Source organism: Elephantulus edwardii, unplaced genomic scaffold (assembly GCF_000299155.1).
Source record: "Elephantulus edwardii isolate Elephantulus edwardi_28Jun2011 unplaced genomic scaffold, EleEdw1.0 scaffold00019, whole genome shotgun sequence".
NCBI lineage: Eukaryota > Metazoa > Chordata > Mammalia > Macroscelidea > Macroscelididae > Elephantulus > Elephantulus edwardii.
Window position 1 is genome coordinate 8,261,501 of NW_006399769.1, and position 19,041 is coordinate 8,280,541.

General features: G+C 41.2%; 1 protein-coding gene across 1 annotated transcript in view; it reads left to right on the top strand.

Moving 5' to 3' along the window:
* Positions 1-19,041, top strand: part of THADA (thyroid adenoma associated) — a 588,067-nt gene that overhangs the window by 484,523 nt on the left and 84,503 nt on the right. The window contains exons 31-34 of the mRNA XM_006882320.1: positions 8,846-9,210; positions 9,814-9,932; positions 10,265-10,337; positions 13,027-13,180. Coding sequence (XP_006882382.1) covers positions 8,846-9,210; positions 9,814-9,932; positions 10,265-10,337; positions 13,027-13,180 — 711 coding nt within the window. The remainder of the gene's footprint in view (positions 1-8,845; positions 9,211-9,813; positions 9,933-10,264; positions 10,338-13,026; positions 13,181-19,041) is intronic.

The window sequence follows — 19,041 nt, forward strand, 5'->3', positions numbered from 1 at the left end:
CACATTGCCAGGCCTTTACTTCTATGAGTCCCTGAATGGGTCCAAACCACCAGTCATACAATTGACAACCATTCAGGCTCCTTAGAAAGAAATAAGTATATGATATTATAGCTGATGTTAGATGGATCTTAGCTGAAAACAGGGAATACCAGAAGAATGTCTCTCTGTGTTTTATTGATTATGTAAAGGCGTTTGACTGTGTGGATCATAACAAACTGTGGCTGACTCTGAGCAGAATGGGAATCCCAGAGCACTTGATCGTTTTAATATGAAACCTATACTTGGGCCAAGAGGCAGTCATCAGAACAGAGCAAGGAAACACTGCATGGTTCAAAATTGGGAAAGGCATATGCCAGGGATGTGTCCTATTTCCATACCTTTTCAACCTATATGCAGAACAGATTATCCGAGAGGCTGGGCTCTGTGAGAAGTGTGGCGTCAGGATTGGTGGAAGATCTATTAACAGTCTGCATTATGCAGATGAACAACCTTGCTTGCTGAAACTGAGGAGGACCTGAAGCACTTGCTGTGGAGGGTCAAGGACTGCAGCCTTCAATATGGATTGAAGCACAATGTCAAGAAAACAAAGATTCTCACCACAGGACCAATTGGTAGCATCAGGATGGATGGTGAAGAGATTAAGATTGTTAACAACTTCAGTCTGCTTGGCTTCACGGTCAACACTCTTGGCACCAGTAGCCAGGAAATCAAAAAACGTATTGTGATGGGAAAGTCTGCTATTAGGGACCTCTCCAGGGTATTGAAGAACAATGGTGTCACTCTGGAGACTAAGGTGTGTCCAACACAGGCTATGGTCTTTGCAATCACTTGTTATGCGTCAGAGAATTGGACAATGGCTAAGGAGGACAGAAGGAGAATTGACGCCTTTGAGCTGTGGTGCTGGAGAAGAGTATTGAATGTACCCTGGACTGCCAAGAAAACAAAAAGATTCATCCTGGAGAAGGCAAAACCAGGCTGCTCCTTGGAGGCAAGGATTCTGAGGCTTCGTCTGACATACTTTGGACATGTTTTAAGGAGGGAGAGGTGCTTGGAGAGGGACATCATGCTTGGGAGGGTGGAGGGACGGCGCAGAAGGGGAAGACCCTCTATGAGGTGGATTGATTCAGTGACTGGGGTAATCAGGATGGGTGTGTCAGAGGTAGTGTGATTGGCACAGGATAGAGCAGGGTTTAGGGCTGTTGTACATAGGGTTGCTATGAGTCGCAAACGACTTGACAGCACATAACAACAAACAACAACATATTATATGTTTGTCTTTATGTTCCCATTAGCCCTAAGTCAAAGAGCCCTAATAATGCCATGACTAAATGTTCGGCTGGTTGCCAAAAGGACCAGGCAGTCTGCTCTGATGAAGATCTCAACCTTGTGAACCCCACAGGCAGTTCTGTAAGGTCCTATAGATCTTGTCTATAAAGTCACAGTGAAGCATAATTGATAACACACAACAACAAGAGTCATAAAAGCTCTTTAATAGCATATTTTTTATTCTTAGTTTTGAACTGTTGTCTTTTTCCAACTACCTAATCTGTGCTCATGTTATGACATTACAGTGAAGTCCCGGTGAGGCCCTCACTGAGCCTGTGACCATCTCATGTGATGCCATCCCTCCTCAAAGCCATAGAGGAAACAAATGGGTGCTTCTAGATGTACATCTCTCCAGCCCAGACAGCAAGTCTCTTTTTTCAGACAACAGGTTCCTTTGAAAGTTATCCAGAATGACAATTCTTTCTGGTTTTCATTACATTTTAAGGAAAGATATCCCTGTACCATCCAATACCAAACAAATAATTTCTTCTTAATGCATGTTGTCCTCAGGTAGCCGTGCATGGAAGTGATACCTGGGGACCCGATCTGTCTATCTTTAATAAATGGTAGTATAATAGCTTTTAGGTTGTTGTTGTTGATGATGATTGTCCTGGAGTCGAGCACGACTCATAGCGACCCTATGAACAGAAGGCCTCTACAGCTATCAACATTTATCAAAGTTCATAGTTTCCAGAGGCAAGTTGTTTAGGAAGTGGATGACACTTGCTTCCAATAGCTTTTCTAGGCATTGGAAATAGGTATGACAAAAAAAGTGAAGACTCTGGCTGCCTGAGAATTCCCTACTGTTTTGTAAAAATGACCAGCTGCCTTCTGCTTCAGCTTATGTTCTGGCAAAGTCTAGATTAAGTGCAGGGGTATATTAGCAATGGTGGGCGGCAGCCTCCTTGGGGGTCAGTTACAGTAGAATTTGAGTTCTCACTTTGCCTCTTGAGACAAATGTGTTTTTGAAAGAGTTTGATATATTAAATGGATGTTCTGTACTCTTAATTCCTGAATTATTGCAAGTCTGTATGATTTTTCAGTTCTAGGTTTTTCCAGCCGTTATCTTAAACTTACACCCTGCTAATATTAATTTTCTAGCAGTCAGTAAAGTTCAGTGATTTAGAATGAGATGGTGAATGTGAAAAGTGCTCTATAAGCTGTGCAATGTCATTAATACACTCTGGTAAGCCACTTTACATTTAAGGCTAAACTTGTTAGAATTTTCTGTTGGGGTTGATTGGAAGAATAATATAGACATAATGTGTCAATTTTAGGGAGCTCTGGTGGCATAGTCCTTAGGGTGTGGAGCTGTAATCCAAAGGGAGCCCCTCTGGCAGTTTGAATCCCCTCATGGCTCCATGGGAGAAAGATGGTCTCCTCCCTTGTGATTTGCAGCCTCTCAAAACCTGCAGGAAGGTCAGTGAAGAGCCAGTTTCAGCTTGATGGCCGTGAGTTTGAGTTTAATATATACCTTTCAACAAGGTGTTTGATGAAGTCTGTCCTAATATTCTTCTAGATAAAATTCTGTGGACATATTTATAGTCAGGATTCCAAGCTGGAGTCAAGTGGGTGGGTTAATAAATTGTTGAGAGTGTGGGATTGATTCTGGGGACAGGGATTTGACACTTACTGAAGTTCTGTCCCTACACAATAACCTTGTCAACATTGTCAGTGATTATTTGGTAACTTTCCAGTCAGGCTGAAGTTTATTCAATTCCTTCTGGATGATGAATGTATTGTATGAAGGACCTCGGTCTTGGGAGTGATCAAAGACTATACTCCTCAAGTCAGTCTCCATGTTCTGCCAGTTTTACCTCTTCAGTGTTTCTCACACCTGCTTTATCTGTCCTTTTCTTGTTTTGCCCTCATTTCTCTCTGTGACTACTACAATCATCTTGGATGGTTATGTGTGTTTAAAATAATTTGCTATGGGTGGAAATATACACACCACAGAACATATACCAACCAAGTCAACAAGTTTTATGTGTACAGTTCAGTAGAATTGAATACATTCTCCGAGTTTTGCAACCGTTCTCATCCTACTTTGCCAAAGTTTTCTTCCACCATTAACTCACTACTTGTTAAGTTTCTTATCTAACCTTTCAAGTTGCTAGTGTCAGTTTGATCTCCTGTAAATATTTCTCAACAAAGCACACTGGTCGTGGCAGACAGTTCTTTACTAATTCAGCTAAAGTGTTGCTTGATTATAGGAAGATTTCAGGGAATGCTTTGGGTTTTAAGATTTATGTTGAAGATTATTTTAGGGTAGCTGTTAAGAGACTAGCCTCTGTGGTGCCAGAAAACCTGGGGACCATTAGAATTTTAAACTCTGTTCTGCATTTTTCTCATATTGTATAACAGTTTTTCTGTATTACTTTTCATCATTTCAGTAATGATAACTAAGCACAGTCTAGTTCTTCTGGTCTCATGATAAAGAATACATTTGTTCATCAAGGCAACTAGCAACACAGACCATTCTCTTTTTTCTATTCCCAATTCTACTTCTTCCTCTGTTACTGCAATAATTGTTTAACTGGTCTCACTGCCTCTAATATTATCTCTCTTCTTGGGCAGTAAAACAAATGGAAATATTCACCTGGCCATGTTGCTTAAAATAGCTTTTCAGTGGGAGTCTACAGAAGAATGTCATAACTCTTCCACATGAACTAATAGCCTATCCATATCTTGAGACATTCTCTTTCTACCCTCATCTCTAGCTAGCCCCCACTCACATTTTATGCCCTAGTGATTCATTGGTGGTAGTAATAAAATCTACTTGTAGTGTTCACCTGACCATTTGCTTCAAATAGCCCTGTAGCATGAGTCTTTGTGTAGTTCTCTACCCATTCCATTCTGTTTCATACCTTTCAGCCTCAGCTCAGGTGATTCCCATCTCGAGTTATTCCAACACATGTTCATTTCCCTTTCCGTGTCAGACTCACATGATGATTTATACCACTGTATTGGAATTATCTGCTCATATATTTCTCTTTTTGCAAGCAAGACTATAAACTCCTTAAGGAGAATGATCTTAATTATAGAACCCAAAACCTGGTAAACGGGTAACAATATCTTTCTTCCCCAACTGAGAATATGACGGTATCTTGGCAATATGAAATATAGACTGCATTTGTTTTTTGTTGTTGTTGTTGTTGTTATGTGCCGTCGAGTCGTTTGCAACTCATAGCGACCCTATGTACAACAGCCCTAAACCCTGCTCTATCCTGTGCCAATCGCATTGCCTCTGACACACCCATCCCGATTACCCCAGTCACTGAATCAGTCCACCTCATAGAGGGTCTTCCCCCTCCTGCGCTGTCCCTCTACTCTACCCAGCATGATGTCCCTCTCCAAAGACCTCTCTCTCCTTGCAACATGTCCAGAGTATGTCAGACGAAGTCCCAGAATCCTTACCTCCAAGGAGTAGCCTGGTTTAACCCTCTCTAGGATGAATCTGTTTGTTTTCTTGGCAGTCCATGGTACATTCAATACTCTTCTCCCGCACCACAGCTCAAAGGCATCAATTCTCCTTCGGTCCTCCCTAGTCATTGTCCAGTTCTCTGATGCGTAACAAGTGATTGCAAAAATCATGGCCTGTATCAGGCGCACCTTAGTCTCCAAAGAGACACGGTTGCTCTTGAGTACTTTAGAGAGGTCCCTAACAGCAGACTTTACCATCACAATATGTTTTTTATTTCCTGGATGCTGGTGCCAAGAGTGTTGACTGTGGAGCCGAGCAAACTGAAGCTGTGAACAATCTCAATCTCTTGGCCGCCCATCCTGATGCTGCCAATTGGTCCAGTGGTGAGAATCTTTGTCTTCTTGACATTGAGCCTCAGTCCATACTGAAGGCTGCAGTCCTTGACCCTCTGCAGTAAGTGCATGAGGTCTTCCTCAGTTAACAGCGAGCAAGGTTGTGTCATCTGCATAACGCAGATTGTTGATAGATCTTCCACCAATCCTAATGCCACAGGAAGAGTGCAAAAGGTCATTACAAAGACAGAAGAGGAAGAAAAGTCCAAAATGGATGTCAGAAGACACTCTGAAGATTGCACTGGAACGTAGAGAAGCCAAAACACAAGGAAGGATTCAAGACACTAAAGAGCTGAACAGAAGATTCCAAAAGGCAGCATGGAATGACAAAGCAAAATATTACAATGAAATGTGCGAGGATCTAGAGTCGGAAAGTCAAAAGGGCCGAATTCGTTCAGCATTTCTTATGCTCAAGGAACTGAAGAGTAAATTCAACCCTCGAGTTGCTACAATCAAGGATGCTTTGGGCAGAATGTTAAATGATCCAGGAGGTATCAAAAGAAGATGGAAAGAATATACTGAGTCATTGTATAGAAAGGAATTGGCAGATACAGAAGAATTTAATGAAATAACATTTGAGCAAGAGCCTATGGTGATGAAGGAAGAAGTTCAAGCTGCTTTGAAGGAAATAGCAAAAAATAAGGCCCCAGGAATAGATGGTATACCAATTGACATATTTCAGCTAACAGATGCTACCCTGGATGTGCTCACCAAGCTGTGCCAAGAAATCTGGAGAACAACCACTTGGCCAACTGACTGGAAGAGATCTATCTATATTTGTTCCCATTCCAAAGAAGGGTGACCCAACTGAGTGTGGAAACTACAGAACAATAGCATTGATTTCACATGCAAGCAAGCTTCTACTGAAGATTATCCAAAAACGACTGTAACAGTACATCAGCAGAGAACTGCCAGAAGTCCAGGCTGGGTTTAGAAGGGGTCGTGGTACTAGGGATATTGTAGCCAATGCTAGATGGATCTTAGCTGAAAGCAGAGAATAACAGAAGAATTATGCAAAGGCATTTGACTGCGTGGATCATAACAAACTGTGGCTGACTCTGAGAAGAATGGGAATCCCAGAACATTTAATCGTGCTAATGCGAAACCTATACTTGGACCAACAGGCAGTCGTCAGAACAGAGCAGGGCAACACTGCATGGTTCAAAATTGGGAACGGTGTACGCCAGGGATGTGTCCTATCTCCATACCTTTTCAACCTGTATGCAGAGCAGATTATCCCAGAGGCTGGGCTCTATGAGGAGACTACATTTAGCAAGGTAAAATTTTAAGAAGATACAGCTGGGTTTAAAAGAGAAAAAGAAAATAAGTCTCAGTCAAAATACAAAGTAAAGGAACACAATCCCAGAGGAATGCGGTTCGAATCCACCAGATGCTCTGCCGGAGAAGGAGGCGCAATATCCTCCTGTACCAGTCAGATCTGATTTGACGGTGCACGCACACACAATAATAAAAAAAAAAAAATACAAAGTAAAGGAACAAAGAATCACCACCATCAGTAAAACAAAAGGGACAAGAAAAAGAAGGGCTCTGTTTCTGGTTGATTATTTTGCTCCCCTTTAACAGTGGGGTGCCACACACTGACCGAGTGCCCAGGATGGGGAAAGGAACTTGTTTTGCTGGTCAGGCCACAACAGAGTCCTCCGATAAATGTCCCGAGGAAGGGAGCTAGGAGAGTGAGAGAGGATGACGCCCTCAGATGAGCAGCAGTTGAAACAACAAAGGCTGTTTCATCACTGAATTCTGATGACTAGAGAGGACTTTCATTGGAACCTCCAAATAGAGAATTAAGCCACTGAATTGAAACTTCCAATAGGAACTATGTGACAGTTGTTTTTGTGTACCGTAGAGTCAGAACCGACCCATAGCTGACCCTCTGGCAGGTTTTACAGTTAATTGCACGGTAGGAGATTGCCCATCCTTCTCGCGCGGAGCAGCTGGTGGCCTCAGGATTCTTGCCTTCAGGATTGCAGCGCAGCTTCTTGCCACTAGGCCACCAGAACTCCTGTGTAACAATTCTGTCTACTAATAATGGAATAGGGAGCTCTGATGGCCTAGTGGCAGGAAACTGCTGCAAATCCAAAAGTTCGAGGCTACCAGCTGCTCCGTAAGAGAAGGATGGACAATCACCTCCTGTGCAATTAAATGTATCTGAAAACCCACCAGAGGGTCAGCTATGGGTCAGTTCTGACTCTACAGTATACAACAATAAAACAACAGTAATGGAGTAGTAGGGAGCCCTGGTGGCCTAGTGGCATGATGCTGCGCTGTAATCTGAAGGCACTCTTTTCGAATTCCACCAGCTGCTCTGCAGAAGGATGAGAATCTCCTCTCATGCATTAACTGCCTCTGAAAACCCTCAGGAGGGTCAGCTATGGGTTGGATCCGACTCAGTGGTACACAACAACAATAATGGAATAGGCTGACTTGTAAGAGCTACTCAATGTAATGTTCAGCCAGGAGCCCCTGGGAAGAAGCACTGTACACAGGATCCAAACTCTGAGAACATTTGGACGCGATGTCCTTTTAGACCTGATAATTTCACTCGTTAATGATCTTATTTACTGAATATTGGGCGATGAATACCAGCTACACCTTTTCACATTAGAATGCCTCCATGTCCCCCCTAAGGAAATGATCTTTTAATTACCCATAAGTCTGAACTTGAATAGACCGGTCACATCATTCATTAGACATCTGCTCAAGAAAACATCTGAAAAGTCTCACTTAGTTTATTCAGAGCTTGCCACGATCTCACGTTCCTTTCTGGAAAGTTGAGTCAAGTAAATACCTTTTCCCCTTTGCTTTTTTTTAAAAAATTTATTATTATTTTTTTTTACAGAGGTTTTGGATTTCCATTCATTCATTGCCGCAGTTTTCTCTCTGCCCACCCCTCCCCACCAGCTCGCTTCCCCCTCTGAGGAGAGAAAAAAAAAGAAAAAAAATTCCTTCATTAGTATACAATTCCCACGTCCCTTCCCCCCACCCCTCACCCTGAGTACACTTTTCTATGCAACCTTAATTCTGGATTCCTGTGCTAACCATAATACTCAATCATATATCACTTCTAATCTGTTCTTTCCCTCATCTGTTTCAATACAATATACATAATTTATCCAGTTTTTTCTGTCATACCCCCACCCTGATGTCAGACCCATTCTACAACAGTGGCACCATGCAGTATCTGTCACTCTGTGACTGAGATATTTCACTCAGCATAATGGCCTCCAGGGTCACCCACTTTGAATAATATTGCATGAGTTCCTTGTTTTTCAATGCTGCGTGGTATTCCATTGTGTGGATATACCACAGCTTCTCTATCCATTCGTTTGTTGATGGGCCCTTAGGCGGCTTCCAACTCTTTGCTATTGTAAACAAAGCTGCAATAAACATGAGTGTGCATATATCTCCTTGGATGGCAGACATGGTCTCTCTGGGGTATATTCCCAGTAATGGGATTGCTGGGTCAAATGATTTCTCTATTTGCAATTTTTTGAGAAAGCGCCACACCGCCTTCCACAATGGTTGCACTATCTTACATTCCCACCAACAGTGAATAAGAGTTCCAGTTTCTCCACATCCTTGCCAGCATTTGTTGCTTGCTGTTCTGTTATATTTTGCTATTCTTACTGGGGTGAGATGATATCTCATAGTTGTTTTCCCCTTTGCTCATTTTGCTTTTTAGACCTGGAGAACCTTGGCTTCTGGGAGGACGTGAACGAGATCATCACAGGCTCAGAGCTGATCACAGGCTTCCCCTATACCTTTACGGTTCCAGGCTTGCCCCAGTACCTCCAAAGCCTCACCAAACTAGCCATAGCAGCTGTGTGGGCAGTGACAGCCAAGGCTGAGGGGCCGACAAGGAGCATGACCATCGCCTTCCCTCAGCTGTTAGAGTCTGCTTTCCCGGAAGTACGGTCCCTGACCCTTGGCACTCTGTTAGAAAAGTTCTCAGCAGCAGAGAGGGGACTGCCTCCTTTACTGCATGGTTTGAGAGAGAAGTTCTTGATGATGGCTGTGAAGGAGAAGCACCCAGAATGCTTCTGCAAGGTAATGTCTCTGGTGTATGTACCACCCCTAACCCCTCACTGCCCACTCTGCTGAGCCCAGTGGAATGATAAAGCCAGATGGAGTGTAGACCCTGCAGGAGCAGGAGTTAGATTGAGCACACAGAGGGCAAAGGACTCTTTATACAGTGTTTGACCTGGGTTCATGGTTAGAAGGGCACTAAGAAAACATTTTTTATAATAATGGTATTGATGTCAGAGATTAACTAAAGACAGGGTGAGACACTGTTGTATGTTTAGGAAACAAATGGTTGAAAACTGGCTGTAGAAAGTGTCATGAGTCGGTCTGTACTGACATGGCTATTTAGGGGCAGATTGCTGCCTGTAACTTAAGGTGAAAGGCAAGGGCACCAATCTGTAATTTAAGCACATGGAGTTCAATGCCAGATCACTATGAACCCTTGAGCTTGGCATTGTTTCACCTGCTCAAAAGTATTCAGGGAGACAAGATGTCACCAGGATCCTTGAAAGATAAACCCCATGGTCAGTACAAGTGAATATTACTTTACATTTTGAGATGTTTTCTGGAGTGGTTTGTGGTATGGTTTGTTTTTTTCATGGGCTTGGCTTTTTATTCTTTGTACAGATACTGAAAATCCTTCATTGCATGGACCCCAGTGAGTGGCTTCCACAGACAGAGCGCTGTGCCCATCTAACCCCAAAGGAGTTCTTGATCTGGACACTGGCTGTCGCTTCCACTGAAAGGTTTGCCTCTGATGCACCCTGTGCAACCTGGATACAATGCGCGGTCCTGCCAGTCAGCTATACCATGAGCTTGTGCACAATCCTGGCCCAAGAACTCGGGTCCTTGGTTTCTTGCACAGCTTCAACCTAGGAGCTGTGCTGTAAGCACAAAGATAGAATGATGGTAGTGTTTCACATAATAACCAAAATGTTATTACTTCTGAAGGCGCTTAAATAACTAGAAGGTGGAGATTCCCAGCATTGACATCTGTATGGATAACAGTTAGCAAAAAGTATGTGAGTATAAAATCTGTTTGGTTTTTTTTATTTATTTGTTGACTTATTTCTTCTAGGTCTGAAATTCAAAGCATAGCTCTGAGACTTGCCTCCAAGGTGATTGTCTGCCACCTGCAGATGAGTGAGGAGGTAAGGCTGACTGTGTTCCTGTCCTGGATCTATCTGATCTCAGGGATCAGTAAACATGAAGTGGCCGAGGCAACAGATTCACCATGGTGTGTGTGCTTAGCCTTGTACCCATGAGGGTAACACAGCCTCCTCCCTTCAACACACACATATGCCTAAGCTACTATTTCCTCCCCCATTTTTCAAGTTGGACTTTATTTAAAAAAGAAAGGTACAAGTTAGTTCCAATTATACTTGAGATTGCAACTTGGTGCACTAAGTATGACTCATAAAAATGAAAATGTATCACTAAGGCCGAACTATTCCCCAGAATAGGGCACGCTGGCTCTGGTGAGGCCCAGATCTAACCTACGTGTTTTGCATGTGATTTAGAGGGAGGTGGAACTAATTGGCATAAACTAAACAGATGTATAGGAAGATGTCTACTTTGGCGTGTATGAGAAAGATGCTACCACCACGTTCATTAGCTGGTACCACAGACTTATTCATTGCTGCCAATATCACAATAAAATTAACTGAAGATCTTGATTACAGATTACCACACATGGTAGTGGCATAAGGCTTCTGATCCCGTGCCCTAACTATAAACCCAGCCCTGACTAGATAGTAGGCATTCTAATATGAACAAAATCTGGAAATACATCCTATTCAGATTAAAAGGGAAGTAGAGAGTTGGGACTCCCCGGTGGTGCAGTAAAAGCTCTCAGTTGCTAATGGAAAGTTTGGAGATTCCTAGGAAGAAAGGCTTGGCAATTGTATGGTAATTACTTCCAAAACACCAGCCTCTGAAAACCTGGAGGAGCGCAGTTCCACTCTGACAACAAGGGCGTCATCATGAGTCAGAAGGAACTCAGTGCAACTGGTACTTTATAAATAATTATATTAAATGTCCAATAAAGAAATATACTTGGGCCATGAGAACCCTAAGAAAAGGAGCGTGTTTGGGGGGAGCTGAGGATGACGTCATAGAAGAGAGAGCTAAGTTCAGAGTACATGAGGCTGAACAGTTTAAAACCATCATGTTTGAGTCAGCAGGCAAGTGAATGATTTCCTGGGTCTGCTCAAAAGCGGATCAGTTTAAGACAAGGCAGTCACAGTTGTTGTGTGCCACTGAGCCAATTCAGACTCACAGCAACTCAGCAGCATAGACTAGAATCCCCCTATAGTATTTCAAAAGCCATAAATCTTTACAGAAGCAAATTGCCACCTCTTTTTTCCATAGATGAGGTGGTGGGTTAGAACTACTGACCTTTCAGTTAACGGCAGAGCACTTAACCACTTCACCACCAGGACTCCTGAGGTGGTCTGTAGGACTTGCAAAAAGCAGCGCCCTCTGCCACAAAAAAACAAAACAAAACAAAACAAAAAAAACAAGTTCTGGGAACGACATGGGATATGTAGGAAGGGAAAAAATCTGCTAAAACGACAGCAGAAAGGGAGAGAGCGCGTCAGTTTCTAAGAAAATAGTCACAAGACTGCTCAGCAAGTCTGCAGAAAACATCGTTCTCATCTAAAGTTGTTTCTAAATGGTTGTGATGTATGTTTTAATGAAGCGACATTTTATGGAAATTGAGACTTTTCCAGGGAAAGAAATATTAGCAAAACTTTTGGACACATAAGAAAAACTCTTAAGAAAATATGAGTTTCTGTGTACAGGCGGAGTCAGCACCTTCCTCAGAGATAATCTCAGGTGCCACCAGATGCATTCTGAGCATTTAGGGAGATTCAATAGATAGGGCAAGTACATTCCAAACCACAAGCCCTTTTCTGAGAAATATAAAAACAGGGCTTTGTTTAAACAGTTGTGTTAGAATATCATTTCAAATGTTGTAAAAAGAGCCATAAGTACATTCACGTAAATAAAATAGAATCAGTGCAGAGCAAACCTTGCATCCTCACAGCATTGATTGCCCCAGCCCCAGTTCTATTGTTCTGTTCTCTGTGGCGTGTGATTTTTGTATGGTTCCCAGTGGTAGCTCCATTTTCCACCATCCTGTCTGTTTTGACGAGGAGGACAGGGAACCCAGAGAGGGAGAGGCATATGCATTTTCTAAGGCGTGATTTGCCGTACACAGGCAACACTTGCCGTACACTATACCAGGAGACTGGGAAGTGAGGTCTGCGGTGGGTTGACTGCCCAGATGGGGTTCTCTAATTAAAAAAGAGGGAGCATCTGGCTATTAGAGACAAGTACAATTTAATGCCACAATATTTTCTTTTTACTGAAAATATAAAATACAGCTATTTTCTGGTAATCCAATTTATATCAGAGGGAAAACCAAGAAATTTAATCTGTAGTTCCGGTGGCTCCATATCACTGAAAACAAGTCAGCTATTCTTCCTTGGGCTTGTTTATTTACTAGTGGGGTTGTAGAAAGAGTTGTGAAAAAGCCTTCCTACTAAGATTACATAGAACTCTGGTGGCCTAGTGATAAGGAGCTGTGCTGCCAACCGGAAGGCATGCAGTTCAAACCCACCAGCTCCTCTGCAGTACAAAAATGGGCAGCCTTCTGTCATGTAATATTGCTCTGAAAACCTGCTGGAGTGTCAGCTATGGGTTGGTTCTGACTCTATGATATATAACAAGGCTAAGAGCTGATTTGCAGGCCTGGTTTGATGTGATTCTTCCTAATAACCATGTCAGCACATAGTTGCACCTTGTAAACCACTGATAAATACTTTGTGTACTCAGGACAGAACATCAGTAGCCCCTGCACTGAAACAGTGGGTTCAGCTAGTCATCTCGTCCTGTGAAGAACACCTTCCCACAGAGCCTAGGGTGGCTGCCGCAGAGGTCCTCACCAGCACTGCACCATATTTCCTCACCAGCCCTCATCTGATTCTTGGTGAGTGATTTGGGGGGACATTCATTGTGTCAAGCCTCTAAAAACCTGAATAGATGCAAGCTGAAAAAAGAAAGAAAGTGGAAAATTGCAGTATGTATCACACTATTCTTTCAAATTAACATCATACTCATTCCTGCCATCTTAATTTATATACTCACTGTTGGCTGTTTGTTATGTGCTGTGACTCATACAGGCCCTATGTACAACAGCCCTGAGCTCTGCCCTATCCTGAGACAATCTCATCATCTCTGACAGACCCAATCCCACTTCTCCAGTTACTGAGTCAATCCATCTCACCCTGGGTCTTCCTCTCCTGCTCTATCCCTCCACCATTCCAAGAATGATGTTTTTCTCCAAGGACCGGTCCTACCTGGTCACATGCCTGAAGTATGTGAGATGGAACTTTAAAATCCTTCCCTCCAGAGAGCAGCTTGGTTTCACCCTCTCCATGACTGACCTGTTTATTCTCCTGGCAGTCCATGATATGGTCAACCTTCTTCTCAAGCACCACAACTCAAAAGATACCAATTCATTCTTACTCACTGTCCAGCTGTCACAGTAATTATGAAGACCATGGCTTGTCTCAGGTGCACCTAACTAACCAGACTGACATTGTTGCTCTTCAGTACTTAGAGAGCTCCCTGACAGCAGACTTCCCGAGTGCAATTCATCTTCTGATTTTCTGTTTGCTGGTGCCAAGACTGTTGATTGTGGAACAAAGCAAGCTGAAGTTGTTAGCAATCTCAATCTCTTCCCCATCTATTATGAAGCTGCCAGTTGGCCCAGTGGTGAGAATCTTTGTTTTCTTGATGTTGCACTTCAATCCATATTCTCACTACTTGAAAAAAAAATATTACTTATTGTGTTTTTGGTAAAGATTTACCAGCAATTTAGACTCTCATTCAATTTTACACAAATTTTCAGTGGCATGTCTTTTTATTGCATTATTCATAATGTGTGGGGGTTCCTATTATTTCTCCTCTGGTTGTTCTGTTTCCTTTATTCTAAATCCATTGTCCCATTACATTTTCCATCTTTGTTTTAGAATAATTATTGGCATAAAGTCCCATATCAGTGATTTTTTTCAAGAAGCACAGTGCTGCTTGTTATTCATTATTTTTTAATTTATTCCATTAAAGTGACCTAAAGGTTCATTTTGGTTCTAGATTGAAGGAGTTAGCATATTATTGAAGGAGTATTTCCTAGCATATCTCAGGGAGTACCAGTCTAGTAAATCTGGTGTTTTGGTTTTCGTTTTATTGTTAGGGACTTGAGATTTCTTCCCTCTTTTCTCTCAGGGTCCATCTTCTATGACCCAGAGTAGAACCAGTACAATATCTAAGTACCATCTTCTGGTCTCAGGGTAAGTGAGGCCATGTTTCATGTAGTCTGTTTGTCCCTGGGGACTAGATTTTCCTTTGAGACTTTAGTTTCCTCCTCTTGCTCATGACAAGTTGGGAATAATAATTCTATCTTAGATGGCTTCGCACATGTTTTTAAGACTCCAGTCTGAAATCACACAGCAAAATAGGATGTAGAATGTAACTTTAAGAACTATTCTAATAATTTTTCACCAACAGCCTCTTTGCTGAACTGTTTTCTTTCAACTTGGATCCTCAGTACATTCAAAAATAAAAACCTGAAATAAAAACCTGATCACTCACTCCACTGCTTAAAATTTTTAAGGTGTTTGTTTTTTTTTATTATCTTCAGGATAAATTTAAATACCCTTTAACATGCCTCATAACATCCTTTCTGTTCTGACCCCTGCCGGTCCTCATTGTCCCCAACTCTTACACAGCCTCTGTGCATCATGAGTAAGTAACAATTCTCTATGCAAACCACTGTTTGACTGACTCTTTCAGATCTCTGACTGTTCCCTTTTCCAGGAAACCTGTTACAGTAATCAAAGTGAGAAGTGAACTAGTCTATTTGAGATTTTACAGCATGGAAAAAGAGAACAGGTTCAAAAGGCATTTTGGATTACCCAAATTAAGAAATTAAATTGGTGACATTACAACCAAGCCATCAGAGATAATGAAAATCATAACTGAATATTATAAAAAATGATACTTCAACAAATTAAAAACCTAGATGAAATGGGAAAATTCTTTGAAACACACTACCTACCCAGGCTAATAAAAATAGAGATAGGAAATTGAAACAGACCTACTAAAATCAAGAGATAGAAGATGTCTTTAGAAATAAACTGCCAGCAAGAAAAAAAAAATCTCAGGACCAGAGTTCCACCAAACATTCAGAGAAGAACTGACAATACTCCTGCTAAATCTGGAGGAGGAAGCACTACTGACCCCTTTGTATAAAGTGCACATAACCTTAGTACTCAAACCAGAAAATGAGAAAACAAAAAACAGGATGACAACTATTTTTTTTTTAATTGGGAAAAACATATTGGGGGTACAAGGAGGTGAGGGTTGGGGGCAGAAGGGTGAGGATGGGCCAGGATGCAGCTGCAGAGCTGCATAGTTTGGTCGGTAGGGGGAGCAGGTGAAGGAAATGATCAGGGTCCAGTGGGGACCAGATGCTACAGAGGAATGACAAGCATTTTCCAATGGTAATTAAACCAACTGTCTTACTGATTTGGGAATTGGATGCCGACTCTCTGGCTTCTTCATGCTGAACAGGGGCGTAGATGTAAAGGAGGGAAGGGAGGACGCTTTATCACCTTACTGGTGGTCTTGGGTTAAAGCTGCTTGCCTTCTTGTTCTGTTAGAAGATATTTTCCTGTCATTTGCTCCCCTCTGGGCAACTATTCTTTATGACCGTGGATGCAGAAAATTTCAATGAAATTTTAGCCAACAAACATTAGCAACATAACAAAAAAAGCATACAGCATGATCAAGTCACATTCATTCTTTTTTACAAAGGATTCATTCTAAATTGCAAAGGTGGTTCAATGTTTAAAAATCAAGATTATGGTAGATTTACCATATAAATGAAACAAAAGAATTGTATAATCATACCAATAAATTGATTTCTAAAAGGCACTCAATATAATTCATTACTCTTAACTGATAAAAACTCTCAACAAAAGTAACAGTAAAAGGGAAATTTCTCAACATGACTTATTTAGGAGACATATGCAAAAGTCCAGTCTGGGGCACTCTGGTGGCTTTCTTTAGTGGTCAGGAGTTACACTGCCAGCCCATGGTTAAATCTACTGCCGGCTGTCTGAGGGAAGGATGGGCTGTCTCCTCCAGTGCATTTGCCCTTGAAAGCCTGCTAGAGGGTCAAGTTCGGGCAGTTCAAATGCGACAGCACGAAATAACAACATGCAAAAGTAATAGTCAGCATTATACTTAACGGAGAAAGACTAAGGACCTTCCCTTTGAGAAAGGGAATGAGACAAGATTAGCCTTTATCAGCTCTCTTTACTCAGTGTTATATTAGAAGCCCTAGACAGAGCAATAAAATAAGAGAAGAAAATGTATCCAAATCAGAAAAGAAATAAAACGACCTCTATTTGTAGATGACCTGATCATATACATAACCAGCTCTAAGTTTCTAGGAAAAAACTACTGGAAGTAATAGAAGAATTCAGTGTCATTGCAGGGTACAAGGTCTGTTGGGTTCCTCCATACTAACTGTGACTACTGCAGCAAATAAACCAAGAGACCAATACCATTTATAGTAGCCCCCAAATTTATCAAATACCTAGGAAATAACCTAACAAGAACATAAAGAAATGTATAAAATGAAAATTAAAACCACTCCTATAAGAAAATAAGAGAAAGCTACAGAAATTAAAGACATCCGTGCTTATAGATTGGAAGACTTAAAGTGAAAATGTCCATCTTCCCTAAAGCAATCTGTAAATATAGTGCAATCCACAACATTCTTTACTGAGATTGAAAAACTGTTGACCAGTTTGATGTGAAAAAAGAAAAAATACTGAATTGTCAAAGCAATGTTGAAGAAAGAGAACAAAGCACAAGGCTATATATTGCCCAGCAATAGAATGTACTGGTGCAGCCATGATAATCAAAAGTAGCCTGGTACCAAATTCAATGCCATACATATAGACTAGTGGAAGAGACCTGAACACCCAGCATTAAACTCATCCATCTTTGGACAAAGGATTTTCAACAAGAATCATAGTCTACCTTTGCCACCAGGATGTCTTTTTCCAAGAACTGACCGCTCCTTACAGACATGCACAGAGTATGTGAGATGAAATTTTACATAAAGAACACCCTGACTGTACTTTCTCAAAGCTAGATTTGTTCTTTTGTCAATCCATGGAATACTCAGTATTCTTCTCCAGCACCACAATGCAAAGGCATCACCCTTAGTCATTGTTCAACTTTTCAGATGCTTGAGAGGCATTTGAAAAGAAACAAACTTTCTAAGTAAACCAATGTAAAATAAAATTAAAAACAAAAAATACCATGGCTGGTACCCAACACACCTTAGTCTTTAAACTGACATCCTTCTTGTTTAGCATTGTGGAGAGACCCTCGACAGCATATTGTAATATAATACAGCATGTCTTTTTGAATTCGAGTGCTGCTTTCATGGATGTTCATTGTGGATCAAAGTAAAATGAAGTCATTGGAAACTTTAGTCTTCTCTATCTATGATGCTGTTGCCTTTTGGTCCAATGGTGAAGACTTTTGTTTTTGTAAAGGTGAAGTGTAATTCATATCAAAGGCTTTGATCTTCTATAGTAAGTGCTTTAAAGTGTTCACTTCGTCCAAGCAACATTTTTCTTCATATAGTCCAGCTTCTTGAATGATTTATCATTGCTAATCATGCTAATCATGCAGACTGAACAGGCACGGGAAAAGGATATAACCCTGCTACACACCTTTTATGATTATAAACCATGTAATGTTCTCTTGTTCTGTTCAGACGACTATTTCCTGATCTAGGTATAGGTTTCTCATGAGCACAATTTAGTGTCTGGAATTCCCATTCTTCACCATCTATAATTTGTTACCATCCACACAATCAAAGCCTTTGCATAGTATCTTTCTTGTATTCTCTGCTTTCAGCTAAGATCCATGTAGCATCAGTAATGATATCTCTTACTCCATGACCTCTTCTGAATCCAGCCTGAATTTCTGGTAGTTCCTGTCAATGTATTGTTGCACTCATTTTGAATAACCTTTAGCAAGATTTTTCATATATTATTAATTATATTATCCAGAAATTTTCACATTCTGTTGGATCATCTTTTTTTAGAATGAGAAGTAAAGTGGATCTCTTCCAGTTGGCCAGGTAGTTGTCTTCCAAATTTCTTGACATAAACTAATAAGCACATTCAGGGCTGCATCTGTTTGTTGAAATATCTCAATTAACAGTCCATCAATTTCCAGGGCCTTGATTTGCTAATACCTTCATCGCAGCATAGACTTTTTTCCTTTCATTATTATTGGCTCTTGGTCATAAGCTATTTCCTGAAACACAGTTTCAGGGTTTGACCAGCAGTTTTTTTGTACTGTGACTTTGTATTCCTTCCATTTTCATTTAATGCTTCCTGCATCATTCATAACTTTCCTACAGGATTCTCCAGTATTGCAACTGGAAGTTTGAATTTGTTCTTCAATCCTTTCAGCTTAAAAAATGCTGGGCAAGTTATTATCTTTTCGTTTTCTAGCTCTAGCTCATTGCACATTTGATTATAATACTTGGCTTCATCTTCTCAAGCTGCCCTTTGGAATCTTTTGTTCAGCCCTCTTACTTGATTAATTAGTGTTTCCAAAGTCAACCTTTGACCTTATTTTCACTATGATAGTGAGCTTCTCCATAGACATTTTCTACAGACATATTAAACCTATTTTCTGTGTTGTCCATCAGGTGAGGCCCATACTTATTGGTCAAGTTGTAAAGATTTTTGT